This window comes from Trachinotus anak, unplaced genomic scaffold (genome assembly GCF_046630095.1).
Source record: "Trachinotus anak isolate AG129_WGS33_773 ecotype Australia unplaced genomic scaffold, CSIRO_AGI_Tana_v1 ptg000025l, whole genome shotgun sequence".
Classification (NCBI taxonomy): domain Eukaryota; kingdom Metazoa; phylum Chordata; class Actinopteri; order Carangiformes; family Carangidae; genus Trachinotus; species Trachinotus anak.
Window position 1 is genome coordinate 8,582,358 of NW_027273876.1, and position 16,591 is coordinate 8,598,948.

Sequence of the window (16,591 nt, forward strand, 5' to 3'; positions counted from 1 at the left end):
TATTGGCCCGTTATTAAATTATCATATCATATGATTTAGGCTCATATTTGAATTAGTTATTTTGTTTTAAGATATCACTTAATTGTTTTAATTCCCTATTATATTTGTTGTCCTTGTTGTTGTTGATTCTTGAAAAAAGAACCATGTTGCATGTTATGTTGCAGTTCAGTCTTTTGTGGTTGTTATAAGTCTGTTGTTACAACTATGAATGTATATTGCTAGTTTTGTTTTGTTTTTTAAGGAAATAATGTAGATACAGTTTGTGGAGAGGTGAGGGGAGAAGTTCCCCTCTTTAGATTAAACATTAAACTAAACGCAGCAATACAATAAAATCAAAGTTTTATGGTGCACAGACTGGAAAGAAACCACCCAGTTGTTATGATGGATGCCTTCACTGACAGTCAGGTAAACTGATTTGACTACAAGGCCCAGATTACATTTGGCCCACATTATACAATTTGTCCACAGGTAAAGTGCTGCCATCTAGTGGTTCATGTTGATACTGAGTGTAGTATTTCACTGATGCAGTAATCCTCGGATTGTAGGATCATGGTAACACATTTGAACTGGGGCCTGGTGATGACTGTAGCTGTAGACTCAGTAGTAGGTTCAAGGGTCAACAATAAAAAAAATAGTGGACTTTGGAATAGAACAGAAATCTTGAATTTTACACTGTACAAGTAATTTTTAAAAAAATGTATTCAATTGTTGACATGTTAAAATTGTAGTTACATCCCCATGACTTAATGTATATAAAGACATGAAACAGAATACATTTTCACAAATAATACTTTATTTATCCCTATAGGGAAATTCACAGTTGTCCAGAAGCCTATTCATGTATTTAGTTAAGACTGAGTCTGTGCAATTATCCACTGCCTTTGTCTGAGCTGTTAAATAGTCTGATGGCAGTGGGAACAAAGGATTTCCTGAATTGATTTCCTGGGGTGCAACACTGGGGAATATCAAGCTGAAATTTACAGGAGTTACCTTGTAAGAGCAACTTTCCTAGCTGTCAGGACGTGTTCCCCCCTGTAATGATGGGGACTTTAGGCAATATCAGGCTGACATTTACAGGACTTACCTGTTATAGGTAAGCAAGTCAGCAGTATTTGTGATCTTCCCGTCCTATTAAACTCAGGGGGAATGGTATCTGACAGCAACATTCCCACCCGTCAGGATGTGTTCCATTCTGAAAGTAGCCTAAATAAGTACCTTTACTTCAGTACTGTACTTCAGTAGAATTTTGAGGTAGTTTTACTTTAGCATTTCCACTTTGTGCTACTTCATTATAATCATAGTTTATTACTAGAAATACATGTGCAGTTTTTTACTGTATTCTTGTAAATTTACAACACAATACTGTTCACCATTTTGTCAGTAAATTACTGTATATTTACAGTATTGTGACTGTGACTGTATTTCAATGTACAGTATGTATTTTGTGTTTAATAATAATTAAAGAATATTACTATGATACAATTACTTGTACTACTACTGGTCCTATTACTACTACTACTACTACTAAGAATAATAATAATAATAATAATAATAAACAAATTAATGAAAAGGGACGCCATTCATTATGCAGTTAATTTTTAAATATTTACTGAAATAAAAACATGACCGTTTTTAATTTAAAATAGCAGTGCATACAATATTGAGTGAGTGAGTGAGTGTGTGTGTGTGTGTGTGTGTGTGTGTGTGTGTGTGTGATCAAAGAAAGTCCCACCTGAAGTCTTGAGTGTAAATGTGCAGGTTCACTGATGTTGTCTTCTCTTTGACCATGGTCCTCCTCTTCTTGCTCTGCACCTTCTCATGTCTCGCTTTTGTGCCACTCGGGATTAATATCATTGCAGGTTCTGAAAAACAGTTTAGAACAAGATAAATATTCCTCTCTCTCACAAAACATTTTTGAGTTCTTGATAAATGGGATGAAAATGTAGACACCACAAGGAACCTTTTGTCAGTTTCTAAACAGACAAGAATTAGTTATTTTGTTTTAAGATATCACTCAATTGTTTAAATATTTACCAAAAAACGTTTTAATTCCCTATTAGAACTCAGGAGGCTGCTTTATATTTGTTGTACTTGTTGTTGTTGATTCTTGAAAAAAGAACCATGTTGCATGTTATGTTGCAGTTCAGTCTTTTGTGGTTGTTATAAGTCTGTTGTTACAACTATGAATGTATATTGCTAGTTTAGTTTTTTTTTTAAGGAAAGAATGTAGATACAGTTTGTGGAGAGGTGAGGGGAGAAGTTCCCTTCTTTAGATTAAACATTAAACTAAACGTTATTATGTTATTAAATAGTGGACTTTGGAATAGAACAGAAATCTTGAATTTTACACTGTACAAGTAATACATTTTTTTTTTATTCAATTGTTGACATGTTACATCCTCATGACTGTCAGACCCTCTATAATGTGTGCCTTTTACGTGTCACACCTTACAGAAAAATCCACATGACAACACAGTGTGTCAGCAACAGTTTGGCACAAACAACAAAACAGTGAATTCAGAGCGTGGTTCCAGAAATATCTTAATAAAGTCTTGTATGATTCTTTTTGCCAACTGGAAAACAAAGCATTAGGTTAGACTTATCGCCTCACTACATTAGTTTAGTTAAATTATCATTCAGCAAAAGCAACAGTGTTTTCAAGAACAACAGCACATCAGTGACTCAGAGAAGGCCAACATCAGGCAACCAGCAGGAGATGGACAAGATGAATTGAGGATACCTTGATGAATGATGTATGACTAGATATTTGGTGTGGGAACCATCACATGAAGACATATTTTATATTACTTATAAAGTAGCCATATAGTATCCTGAACCTTCCCCAACGCCTCAGGGAATGTTCCCCCAAGGTTATTCAGGAACGTTTTCTCAACGTTGGCTGGGATGTCTGTGAGCTGTTTGCAGAGAGATTTCAACTAAACTTCTCAGATGGTTTCACTGAAGTAACAGCTTCAGGCCCAAAAAGGGAAAACTATCCCAAAAAAAACCAAAAACAAAACAAATACAACAATAAAACAGGCTGCTATGTACATGTTGGCAGTGGTGGACAGTAACAGAGTAAATTTACTTGAGTACTGTACTTAAGTACATATCCAGAGGATTTGTACTTTACTTGAGTATTAGATTTCTTTGGTACTTATTACTCTTACTTGAATACATTTCCAAGACAAATATTTTTACTTTTACTCGAGTAAATTTCTAGGAAGGCTGAAAAGTACTCGTTACTTTCATGTCTGCTCTTTTTTTTTTCTTTTTTTTTAATTCTAAAATACTATTGGACACAAGCTGTGTTTGTCAAAGAATGAAACCTATCACAGTGCACGCTCTCCATTGGGATCTACGTAAAAGCGGATAATAGAGACAAGAGACAAGACAAGACAGACATGGGGAGACGGACATTGGGAGACAGGCACGGAGACAGACAAGACAGACATGGGGAGACAGTTTGTTGTGCTCCTATATTGTACTGGTACATGTCGTTCCTGAAAAGTCAAGTGACATCAACATTGAGTTATTGAAAGCAGAGATGTAGTTTTTTGTAAAGCAGTGGTTCTCAACCAGTGGTCTGGGGACAACATTGGTCTTTGAGGGGGTTCCAGTTCCCAACCTAGCTAAATGATAGAGAGTTAGTTGGACGGTGCAGGTTCATTTGGTTACAGTTTTAATGATTGTTAATAAACACTGCATCTGCAACATCTGCTGTCCTCTTTATTTGTCCATTTTATTTGCTCTTATAGGCGTTTCTGCAGGCTTTATATAACATTGTGGTTCTAAAAGCAAGCACATAAGTGCAGGCGGTTTCAAAGAGTTAATTCTCAGAAACAAGAGTTAAAAGGTCCTTAAATCCATTTAGAAAAAATTATAGTAATTCATTGATGTGAAAAATAAGAAGTTTACTCTTACTCTTACTCTTACTTTTACTTAAAGTTAATTTAACATCTGTACTTTTACCTCACTTGTTGTACTTTTACATTGTTGCTGGTTGCACCACCATGTAAACACAGTTGATGACATATGGACACGCTTGTCAGTGTCCCCTGTGGGGGAAGGAAGAGAGACACACACTGTGACTGTGGACATTAAGTAACCGAGCAAAGGTTATTAGCGCAGGGCGGAAACAATGCCGAGGGCCCACCCACCTCTTGGCTACTCTCTCTGCCCGTCTCTTCCTGGATCCGTCTCCTCGCCCGTTAAGTAAGTTGCTGTTCAGTTTTTTTTTTAAAAATGAAATATCTACTCTGTTTTGAACTGTAAACACGTGTGAAATATTAGTCCCGCACTGCGTTGCATTTGTGTTAATCAAAGTACTTCAATGAAAAATGGGGGAAATTAGCCTCGCCCAATTAAACACACACAGCGGCTGCAGAGGTGTTTAACGGTGTCTCAGCAGCAACAAACACAAGACTTACTTCATGTCAAACACTTCTGCTGACACTTGTACTTTTGACTTCATCTATCTGACATGTTTTCCTCTCTCCCGGTGTTGTTTTTAGACCGGATGCTAAATGCTAACCCGTAACTTCGCCCGAGAGTATTATGTAACATTAACGGACGACAGGGTCGGTACAAGCTCTTGGACATTATTAAAAAAATAAATAAAAAATGTTGGAGCTAGGCCACACATCAGGCTTGACGGTGTATGGGCTTTATACGCGCCTTGTTATTGTGGATATATTACTATAAGAGTAGTGCAATCTTAGCTTTAATGCTAGTTGGCCAGTGGAGACATCGCAGGCCTGAGATGCTCTCGGTCAGATTGCATTCCTGTCAGATCGTAAAAGTCAAAGCAGGATGTGTAAATGTGGACAAAGCGCTTTTACTGTGTCATTACGTGTAATAATATGAAAAAAAATATGATTAAAATAGCCAGCTTTTCTTTAGTGGTTCGCCTTGGAAGTCGAGACACTTGTGACAGACATTATTAAAAAGCCTATTAAAGTCGCTCCATTTGTTAAATATAGCAGCTGCAACTTACAGAAATGCGAAACTATTATATGTTATTAATTTTCTGCAATGATGCCCGTGTCAGATATCGACAGTCCTGGGCATTTTCACTCATATTCATCGCATCTTGGGGTCGTAAATGTGTGGTGTGGTGATAATTCTGGTATTTTCCGATAACACGTAACAGCCTCACCACTGGTCCGAGGGTGAAAAGTGGAAAGCAGCAAGGAAGTGTCAACAATGAGACGCCCTTCCAGAAGTCACCTTTGACACAGTGTTTAACTCTGCTTAAATAACCCACAGATGCATCTTTGAATTGAGAATAATTTAGTCTTAACTCTTACTTAAACTAAACTCATTTGCTCCAAATAAATCAGGTTTATATAGCTGAATTGTCATTGATTGGCTGTAAATAATCATAAATAATGTGTGATATTGTTGTAGATCAGTGGACGACTTTTCACTGTGAGGGGAAAAACCGTGAGCGTTACAAGATCCTGTCCTGCACGACCTGCAGGTCTCACTGAGATGTCACAAACTTAAATACTGATTTCTCCTAGTGCCTGGTTTATTGTGTGCATGTAAACAAAGTGAATTTACAGGCTGCTAGATTACCACTCATTACTACAGGCAGACCTGAATTCCATCAAAGTGATCTTAGGAAACGTGGATTTCAACAGGTCTAATGTGCAAATGAAAATATTAGGGTGTTTCTAAGAAAGGGGAAGGAAAACTTAAGCTAACTTTAAAAAAAAAAAAAAAAAAAAAAAAAAAACGTGGTTAATAATGTGGTCGAGCAGTTTCATATCATCTGTGAATCAGATGTCATAAAAAAATTGAAAGGGTTTTTTTGTTGTTGTGTTTGCTTCATGCAAAAAAAAATGTAAGAGGACGACACCAGATGGGTGCAGGGTGATGGGTGAGGTGTGCGGGACACAGGGTGATGGGTGCTGGGTAAAGGGTTGGGTATCAGTTTGTGTTATATTTAGAACACTGTTTGAAAATTCAATACTAGTAATAGATAATAGTTGTGTTTTTAAATAGTTGTGTTTTTGCTGATATTGGATAGCCTCCGGTTCAGTGTTTATTAGTTGTTTTAAACATTAAAAACAGAAATTAAAGTTCCCCAATTCCTCAAAAAGTTCCACTAAAGGTCCTGTGAGTGAAAGAAGCTGTAAGATGACTCTGAAATGTACATCTTAGTAACAAGCCATAACTTCATGTCACCTCCAGGTTCTTAAGATGAGCTACCCTGGATACCCTCCATCTGGTGGATACCCACCACAGGCAGGGGGCTACCCACCTCAACCAGGAGCATATCCACCCCAGGCAGGCGGCTACCCCCCTGCAGCAGGCGGCTACCCACCTGCAGCAGGCGGCTACCCTCCGGCAGCAGGAGGTTACCCCCCACAGGCAGGCGGATACCCACCCCAAGCTGGTGGGTTCCCTCCCGCAGCAGGCGGTTACCCTCCAGCAGCAGGGGGCTACCCTCCCCAGGCAGGTGGTTACCCTGCTCCAGCTGGAGGCTTCCCTCCTCAGGCAGGAGGATACCCACAGCAACCTGGAGCAGGAGGTTATCCCTCCATGCCTCCAGCAGGTGAGATCACAAGATTTTAATGGAGCTGTGAGGACTTGTTTGTGAAATGAATTGCATTTTGAGTGTTACTTCAATATTTTCTTTGCAGGTGGAGGCTGGGGTGCAGCACCAGGCGGTTATGGCGCGGTACATAAGTTTTTATCTCATTCTTTACGTCTGCAGTACCACATCACTAATAACATATGGACTGACTTAAGCTAAATCTCTTGTTTGCTTAAATCACCTTATCTTCACCAGCCCCACTTGACCCTCATTTGCTCTATATGAAGTTTGTCACCATGGACTTAGCACTTACAGCTGTCCTCTGTTTGCAGCCAGGAGGAGCTCAGCAGGGATACCCAGGGGGCCCTGCCCCAGGCCAACCTATGCCAAATTACCCTGGTGCCCCTGCAACTAACCCATCAATGCCTGGATATGGAGGTGGAGTTCCCTCCAACCCTCAGGCGCCTGCCATTTCTGTAAGATGCATTTGTCCTTCTCTGAAACTATGTTCCAATGCACATGCAGCTAAAAACACCTCCATGGTATTTTATCTTCTAATGTTTTTATTTATTATGTTTTTTTTAATTTAAAGAAAGGGTTCAGGGGCTCGATTAAAGACTTTCCAGGGGCTGATCCACTAAGGGATGTTGAAGTTCTTCGAAAGGCTATGAAAGGTTTTGGTAAGTAAATGCTGTTTGTGTATGCTAAAACCACAAAATATGAAATCATTCAAACTTAATAAGCAATTTACTGGCCTGTTTTTTTACTTCCTATTTACACTAAATTAATTCTTTGAAAAAAACTTCTTGAATAGGCACTGATGAAAAAGCCATTATTGAACTTCTGGGAAATCGTTCCAACAAGCAGAGGGTTCCAATGGTGGCTGCCTACAAAACCACTTATGGAAAGGTATTTTTTCTAATATTTATTTAGTGTTACCTTTTTTTGTGTTGTTTGAATTTTACAGTTGAAATTGCTTTTCTGGCCCCCATGTGACTTTGCTCTAATTTTCCCCTTTTAGGATTTAATCCATGATCTGAAGTCTGAGCTCACTGGAAACTTTGAGAGACTGGTTCTTGCCATGCTGATGAGCCCTGCGCACTATGACGCATTTGAACTCAGAGAGGCTATAAAGGTTGGAAGCTTTGGTTATTGTCTCAGCAGATGCTTCAATTGTGGTTTTGTTGTATAATCGTGTAATAGGAAAATAAGCGCAAAAAAATCTGCAAGTGCAAGTGAATGCCCCATAATGGCTCATGACCGTTTTTACTTTGTGAATTAGGTGCTTCTTTGAATGTCTTACCAAGCCTTTTTGATATGATTTCAGGGTGCAGGAACTGATGAAGCTTGCCTGATTGAGATTCTTTCATCGCGCTCCAACGCACAGATTCGTGAGATCACCACAGTCTACAAGGCTGGTGAGTTCTGATATTGACATTTATCCTTTTGATTCAGATTTTTGTAAAAAAAAAAACAAAAAAACTGAGCTCTGTAACCATCTGCTCTCCACAGTGTGAGAGAATAATGTTTGAATGTAAAAAAGGGATCTTAGAGCTCCTAATCTGTTTAGAGCTCACAGTCAGTTTGTTGCTACAGGTTTGCCTAGCCTACATTATATATTACGAAATCCTTTAAACATTTATAACATCATTAATAAATACATTGATTACATCTGAGAAAGAATAAAAATGATTTTGATCATATGATAGTTTTACCATATAAATGGATTTTTACATATTCTTGTCATGATATAGTTTCATCATATAGTCATCATAGTTTAGTCATAAAAACCAAATTTTGTGCACTTCCCTTCTGATCATAATAAAAATCTATAGGACATTGCATTACATCACAAACATTACCAATGGAAACAGAATTTTACAGCTATTGAAAACAGAAAAAACATATTTATTGTCCAGTTGTTAGTATTTAAAAACCTGTAAATCGGTGTGAAAGCGATAGCGGCTTAAATCATGTCACAATGTTTTATTTCAGGCAGAGTCTCAAAGCCTTTAATTTGAACTTTATAATAGATTGTGAAAAGTGGTGTCTAAACAAGATTCAAATGTTATGCAAATGAGTGTATTTACCTAAAAAAAGCCACACCTTCCTTACAGAGTATGGGAAGAGCCTGGAGGACGCCATCAGCAGCGACACCTCCGGTCACTTCCGCAGACTCCTGGTCTCTCTCTCTCAGGTAGCTGCTGCATGTTGTAGACGTGATTCATAATGAGTGCTCGCGAAACAGATTTTAGCTCGTGCCAACTTTCATGGCAGTACACTCCGCCCACCTAATGTGTGTTTAGTGAACACGTCGTATCTTTTTCGATCTAGGGCAATCGTGATGAAAGGGAGACTGTTGACATCTCTCTGGCCAAACAGGATGCTCAGGTACTGGTTTAAAGCTGGTTCACAGTAGTAACATTCTTGGCAGGTAATTAACAAGCCTGATCATGTTCTTTTTTTAATGTGTGTGTGTGTGTGTTTGTGAAACAGAAACTGTATGCTGCTGGAGAAAATAAAGTGGGAACTGATGAGTCTCAGTTTAATGCCATCCTGTGTGCTCGCAGTAAGCCTCACCTTCGAGCAGGTGTGTGGTTTCAACACATTTTTTTTTTCTTCTTTTCTTCCTCTCTCAGTGTTCCAAATAAAACTTCTCCACTGTCAGAGCTGCACATGTCGACCTTTTGGCACATATGTTTGTACATGTTTTCAAATATTATGATTAAAACTATCTTGCATATGATTCTTGTCTTTATTAGTCTTCCAGGAGTACCAGCAGATGTGTGGGAGAGACATTGAGAAGAGTATCTGCAGGGAAATGTCTGGCAATGTGGAGGATGGCATGGTGGCTGTGGGTATGTTCTTTTTTTCCAAACCTCAATCAAACTGAAGTGGTTTTCCAAAAACATGTTGAAGCCTTAAGTATATATTGAAGTCATTCATCAAGCTGTTTGTGTTGCCATGCTTTTCCTGGAAGGACTAAAAATATCTTTCTGATGCAGACAGGCTGCTGTTTGACCTAAATACCTTTTTAAAAACTTGACGATCGATCAAAAGCAAAATGATGGATTGGAAAACTAAAAGTTGCACAATCCTCTGAATATATCAGTTTTAAAATAGAAAAATGTTTTGAAAACTACCACATATTAATAGACGCTCATGTTGAGGTTTCGTGGACTGAACTGAGTCAGACTCAAAGTTAACAAAGAGACAACACCTACAAGAATTTTGGAACCCTTTGCAGGAAACCTAAATAAAAAATAAATTTAGGGTTCATCCAAGTGTGTTATACCCTAAATGCAGTGTAGATTTGATAGATATTTGTACTTAGTTGTACAAAATTGTTTTGCACTAATTGAAAATGGATGAAATTTCCATTTTTGTAATCATGTTGCTATTTAAAAAACTAATGAACCAAAAGATGGGGCGGGGGAACGTAACCTCTTTGGCAGAAGGGGTAATGTTAAAAAAATTAAATAAAAAGCAGTTTCCTCTGTTTCTGCAATGCAGTTATTATTGGGGTGCATTCAGTTTGACCATACATTAGTGTCTAATGCTGTCCGCCTCAAGCATTGAGCTTTTTCACGCAGTCTCTCTGTCTTGTCTCAGTTAGAGCATCAGTCTGATCTGGCATATTCTCACAAGACTCGTTCCTTTGTTTGCAGTGACTAACATCAACATCTGCTCCTATTTTCTAGTGAAATGCATCAAGAACACCCCTGCCTACTTTGCAGAGAGGCTCCACAAGGCCATGCAGGTACACCTGTAATTCATCATCACATTTTTTCTCTTCCTGTCACAAAATCACAAAAACCAATTGTTTCCTGCTCTGATGATTGTGGAGGGACAGAGGAGAAGATTTCACTGCAGCAGTCAATGAAGTGTCATGTTGTGATGTATTCCCAGGGCGCAGGGACCAAGGACAGAACCCTGATCCGCATCATGGTGACCCGCTCTGAGGTTGATATGTTGGACATTAGACAGGAGTATTTGAAGGCCTACGGAAAATCCCTGTACACTCACATCTCAGTAAGTCCAGCCAGTCGCGTTATTGTGACATGATTATAGTCATTGACTTTTTGTTCCCCAACTTTATGTGATACCTCTTTATGTGTCTTTCAGGGTGACACCTCTGGGGATTACGAGAAGCTGCTGTTGAAGCTGTGCGGGGGTAGCGACTAAAAAGAAAAGAAAAGAAGATAACCTCTCCTAAGGGCAGTATATATGTCCACACTGAAACAATGTTATAGGACCTGATGCATGCAGTTAATGTTTTCTTATAACAACAATAAATCAATGTAAGTTTTGTATTCTTTTCGGTGACATGATAGATTTTTTTTTTGCTACTGTATGATTGCCAAATAGTAAGTATATATATTAATATGAAGATTTTTAAAGACACAGTAGAAAGCTTTATCATTATTGGATTAGAGGTGGAGGAACAAAAAGCAAAAGTAGGTGCCTGAAAATGTATTACTTAATAAAAAAAAAACCAAAAACAAAACTATATTACTGTGGTAGCTCTGTTATAGAGAATCTAACAAACTGCTAAACTTAAAGTCTGATTCAGTTTGTAATTGTCAGTAAAGAAAACCTAATTTGGATGAACGGGGTTTCACAAAATAAGAAAAACTACAGATGCAGAACAAGGAGACTGACTCATTCGGCTATAAAGTACGTATACAAGGAATCATTTCACACAGTACTTTATAAATATGCTATTTCAGTGTTATTGTGGCAAAGTTTACCTCACTGCCAAACATTTCAACTATGTAAAAAAATACAAAGCTATGTGAGACTGATAAGCAAGTTTAAGCAATCTCAATATGACAGGATCTCATACAGAATAGATGTGATCATTTTATGCTTGTTTATCTGGTCTCAATTAAATCATTAAATAGGTTATTTTTGAATGTAAAAAATAAAGATGACTGCTAAGGGCGCCTCCTCCATCTTTGAAGTGTCTGTGCTAACTAACCCGAGTTTCACTTCTGCTTGAAAGTCTATGCAAATTAGCTTAATATATTCTTTATATCAGCTTCACAAAACTCTGTTTTGCTCTTGAAACTATCAAAATTATCAATCACTATTCAACATATACAGACAGTGTTGCCTTTCACTGAATGTTGAAAAGCCAAAGCCCAAAGACGGATCATTTTGTGCCTTTTGTCAGGGCTGCTGTGTTGTTCAGAGCTAGTCGATGTTTCACTGTGCATTTATCTCACAAACAATCTATAACAACACTTTTATTGCTGCAGAAATGCAATCATCACTCTGTTTGACTTTAAATATTTTGTTTACATTTTCTTTCATAGTGTCCTTTACTGGTTTGTATGTTGTACTGCCAGTAGAGGGCCCTTGGCTCACATGAAGTGCCGTTTCTTATGTCTGTGTGATTGTTTTGCATATTTAGAGTTTGGCATGTTTATTACCCTAACTCTACTTTGCAATCATCCTTATAACATGATAATGATTGAAACTGGATTGATGTCTTTTTTTAGTTTTCTAACATTTTGCCATTTGATAGTCCCAGTGTCTCCAGCGACTTACAAACAGCCACTTCTCATTTCAATAAAAACATTTTGGATTGTCTTTGTGAGCCGGGATCATGTGTTTTGCATGAAACACTGTGACTGTGGATTTTCTGCTCTGAGCCAAAACACAATGAGCAAATTTGCATTTCAAAGCCAGTCTCATTTTCACCACCTTGGTCTGTATTACAGTCCCACCCCCCACCATCCTCAGAGTATCACGAGCTGTATGTTCTGTTAAAAGGTGCGAGTAATGTGCCTTACATAAGTAATGTCTGTGCGTGTGCTTTGCTGTATAATCTGAGAGGGGGAGAAAATGTTCAGGTTTGCTTTGCAGCTCGAGTGATAGGGCACAGAGAGCTTTTCTCGAGGCTATAAATAGTGTCCATATTGGAGACACCAATGTCCTAAGGTCTTTCTGTTGTGCTCACTGGCCTTAAAGTGCAGCCTCAGAGGGACTGTGATGGGGAGACAAATGACTTTTAGTGAGCCCCACGTCTTGTACCCCTTTCTCACTTCACTCTTTCTTATATACACCCAAAATGAAAAGCTCTCACCAGCTGGAGGACAAAGACGGATGAATATTTGATGTTGGCATTCGTGTTTTTTCTCTCTAGTGGAGACTGTTTGCCGTGATACCTCCTGAAATATATAGGTCAAAAGGAAATTGGAGGCGGGGGGGCACCCATTTGGCTTGCTTTTACTTTTGGAGACAAAACAGAGCACTTTCCCGACGTTGATTTCTAGACAAAGTGCTTTAATTATTAACACATGGACTTGATAGCAGGATGCTGCAGCCTTTCTGGGACTTGATCACACTTAAATACACACACACAGGGTTATGCCGTCTTATTGGAGATGTCAGACACATGCGGATGGGAGTTGTCAATCAATGGTATCTGTCCACGTCATCAGCTCTAGAGGGAGATGGGAGCTGTGAAGGTCAGCCTTTGATTAGCTCTTGGCCCTCACACTTCCCATCACACCCCTGGAGCTTTCTCTCCTTCTTGTAAATGACAATTTAAAGGAAATTGATTAGAATTTTTTGAGCGATTATGACCGAAACCTCTTAAAATCTGTCATACCAGAAAAGAAATTGAATACTGTTATATTTCACCTGAGAGATTTATTAGACTCCATGTCTTTAAATCATTGAAAGCTAAAATACACAATATATGGTACTTTGAAAGAAAACATAAATATAAATTAAAATACCAAAATTAGGCATTCTTACTGATTAAAAAAAAAAAAAAAAACAGCATCTCATTTCACAGACAGACTGAAAATAATATGAATGAAAAATCCAATTCAGTGGATCTATTGAGATTAATCAGCGTTTTACCTTAATTCACATCCCCATCACTGGCCTCTAATATGGATACTTATAAACAAGTAAGTATTGACCAAACTGTTGATTTGCAGTGGATTTTCTGCAGCTGTCCAATAAGGAATGTGTGGTTAAGTGACATTTGGTTGCCAGGGACATAATCCTGCTTTAAACTTCATGAGTGCATATGAGCAAATTACAAACCCGGGGATTAGATCAACAACACATAATGAGATGTGACAGCAGATATCACTAGTAGCCCGCCTGCAGAGCTACAGCCTGCACATTTTAGGGTTCATCCTCTGTTATTTGCCAAAATAAGAGAATAAAACCTGTTCAACCTGTTCCTTCTATTTGTGTGTGTGTGCCGTCTGCATCTGTTGAGCGACAGAGGCTTTGAAGAAGAGAGGCATACTGTCAGAAGACAGCATATTATTCTATAAATCACTGCAAAAACAACAGGCTGAGTTTGAAGTGTTGAGGGTGTAGCAGCCCCCATTTCAATCTAGTGTGATGGTTTTAAGAATTTACATAATTCCTAAACATTCCAGCTAGTTTTCTTGGTGAGCTCCAGATGGATTTTCCCTGCAGGGAAAAGAAATTAGTAGAGTTGTTACGTAACCACTTACATTGTTAAAGCTGTTTTAAACTTAAGTGGGTAAATGTATAGGCACACTGTGTACCGTATTAAGCTTTAAAGGCACGCCCTGTGTACTCCAGTTAACTTCAGATGAGCGTCACGGTCCTCATGAAGCCAATACACTGAAGCTCCTTAACAATATAAAGTACTGTCAGCAATTTTGGTAAATGAGCTCAAAGGAGATTTACACAATCAGCATCTCTCTAGTTCATTTGCGTGTGTGCTAAGGCTACAGATTAGAATGCATAGATGATCTTACACATGATTTCATTTTGATGTCTGCTTCCTTCCTTTGAGATCTGATGGATTATGTGGAGCAGAAGAAAGCTCACAGAGTGGGGCAGATTTATCATGGGACAATCCAGATGAGAGGCAGGCAACTATACTATCTGGAGGTATACAATCTGCTCTAAAAAGAGATCGAGTTGGACATGAAAGCCACTAGATTAGATGCTTAATGAATGTGCAGCATCTATAACTGGATTCACTGGGCAGCTCAAGCTTTGGGAAGCAAAGACCAGATCGATAAATACATGATTGTATTATTTACACAACTGTTTAAAGGCTTAGTGCTTTGTTACTATAAGAAAAAGAAACACACACTATATATTTTAGGCCACTATTTACTGTTGCCTATATATACCAGATACAATGGTGTATATATATATATATATATATATACACACATAAAAACATACAGTATGATAACAATACATTTAGTACTCCAAAAACATTACTGTTAATCATGTCATTTTGTGGCAGACTGTGACCCCCAGATCTACAATGTGACCCCATGTTTGGTAACAACACCTGGGCTGAGAACCACTGTTTTTTGATGATTAAACCTAATCACACAGGACTTAAAAACTGACTATAGCATATTCTACATACTAATGTACTAAAGAAATATATGTATGGAAATACCTCTATCTGACATTTTATCACATATACAGATGCATTATAGGACAACGATCAATTCATCCATTGAAACCACGGACACACTCAATTTACATTTAATAACATATAGTTTAATGGTGAATATTTTATATCTCATTCCAGATATGGTGATGGTTCACTTGAAATTGGAAAAGCCCAAATACATTTTACAAGTTTCGAGGCTCATGACCTCAGTATTTCTAAAACACTGAGTATGACTCTGTTTTACATGTTATGGGGGGAAATAGAAAAAAAAAAAAAAAAACATTTCACAGTGGTGGAATGTAATTAAGTACATTTTCTCAAGTGCTGTATTTCAAGTACAAATCCGAGGTACTTATACTTTACTTGAGTATTTCCATTCCACCACTTTATACTTCTACTCCACAACAATTCACAGGAACATTGTTTCAGTGAATTGTTGCATGACGAGCTTATTAAATATGATGCACTAGTATATCTTAAACTTCCCAACACAAGGCTCTATAAAAACTACATAATCATGTAAGGAGGCATGAGATTCACAGGAGGGCTTTTTTTTTTTTTTTTTTTTTTTAACTGAGTGACGATGCTTTTACTTGTAATGTTTCATTTTCCACCCCTGAACACCACAAACCAGTAACAGAATATTCTGGAAGCAGGCCCTTATATCTTATATAATAGTAGTATCATATCTTATATTTTTCATAATGGGAATGAGCCAGGTGCGTCTAAAAGCAAAGCCCCGCCCACGTTTACCTTAAATGTCCATTGCACGGAAATATGATTGGCACAGGGCTACAGCCGCTTGGACAGTGAGACATGGCGGAGTTTGCAGCCTGAAAGAGAGCGCTCCTGGAGAGTTTTTACACTTTCCAACATGTCGCAAGAACTTGATTTCAGGACGACAATGTCTTCGTAGCGCACACGCAGCGGAGCTTAAAGAGGCAGGGGCGTCTTTTTTTTTTTTTTTTTTTTCTCGGGAAGGACGGAGCCGCGGTCGGGAAAATGTGTTGTCATCTCAGCGCAGTCAACAGCCTTGGGCAACAAATATGGCCACTTCTTGTGTATCCTCCAATTCGGGTTGAAAACCGTCCCATTTGGGCCGAGCGGGATAGTTTCGGGGGGTCACGGCAGTAGTCCGAAGCGAAGTTGACTACAGGATTTAGAAACTGGATTTGTCCCGAAGCTGGTTTGGTTAAAGCGAAGGTGGTGGGGAGGGGGAGCGAAACGGAGAAGAGGGGGCAGAGATGGAGCCAAAGCATAAAGAGTTGCTGGAGAAATGTTACCAGAACTTGGTGGAGTCGATAACAGATGCGGACCGAGTTGTAGATGTTTTGGCTCACTGCGGGACCCTTAGTCAGTCTGAACGCTACGAGCTGGGACATAGCTGCTCCTCCAGCTCGGAAAAAGTGGACCTCCTCCTGAAGATACTCATAAGTAAGGACAGAGACCATTTCGCAGAGTTTTGCACGGCCCTGGAGAAGACGCACCCTCACCTGCACTCCGTGCTCCTGAATGGCATCGGACCAGTGGATCATACGACTGGTGAGAAGCAAGCACAGGGTTAACTGATGTTAATTAACTGATCTTTAACAATGGACAGTATATAAAAGTAGCTTAGTATGGAG

General features: G+C 38.7%; 2 protein-coding genes across 3 annotated transcripts in view; both read left to right on the top strand.

The window, feature by feature from the left end:
• Nucleotides 1-4,079: 4,079 nt before the first annotated feature.
• Nucleotides 4,080-12,139, top strand: LOC139608379 (annexin A4-like). Its single transcript, XM_071462054.1, has 15 exons — nucleotides 4,080-4,215; nucleotides 6,199-6,562; nucleotides 6,651-6,688; nucleotides 6,877-7,020; nucleotides 7,137-7,224; nucleotides 7,359-7,453; nucleotides 7,566-7,679; nucleotides 7,872-7,962; nucleotides 8,662-8,741; nucleotides 8,879-8,935; nucleotides 9,041-9,134; nucleotides 9,307-9,402; nucleotides 10,246-10,304; nucleotides 10,454-10,576; nucleotides 10,670-12,139. Exons 2-15 carry the CDS (start codon nucleotides 6,208-6,210, stop codon nucleotides 10,727-10,729), a joined length of 1,494 nt encoding a protein of 497 aa, XP_071318155.1. The 5' UTR covers nucleotides 4,080-4,215; nucleotides 6,199-6,207; the 3' UTR covers nucleotides 10,730-12,139.
• Nucleotides 12,140-15,761: 3,622 nt separating this feature from the next.
• The window catches only part of LOC139608756 (disks large homolog 5-like), a 33,789-nt gene continuing 32,959 nt past the window's right edge, over nucleotides 15,762-16,591 (top strand). For both annotated transcript variants that reach the window (XM_071462803.1, XM_071462804.1), the window contains exon 1: nucleotides 15,762-16,508. In XM_071462803.1, coding sequence (XP_071318904.1) covers nucleotides 16,211-16,508 — 298 coding nt within the window. In that variant the 5' untranslated portion in view covers nucleotides 15,762-16,210. The remainder of the gene's footprint in view (nucleotides 16,509-16,591) is intronic.

Bases quoted from the DNA above. Each gene is read 5' to 3' on its own strand.
- LOC139608379 (XM_071462054.1), top strand. From the start codon at position 6,208: ATGAGCTACCCTGGATACCCTCCATCTGGTGGATACCCACCACAGGCA. The intron at 7,021-7,136 runs GTAAGATGCATT...TTTAATTTAAAG, and splicing joins CTCAGGCGCCTGCCATTTCT to AAAGGGTTCAGGGGCTCGAT. The intron at 9,403-10,245 runs GTATGTTCTTTT...CCTATTTTCTAG, and splicing joins GGATGGCATGGTGGCTGTGG to TGAAATGCATCAAGAACACC.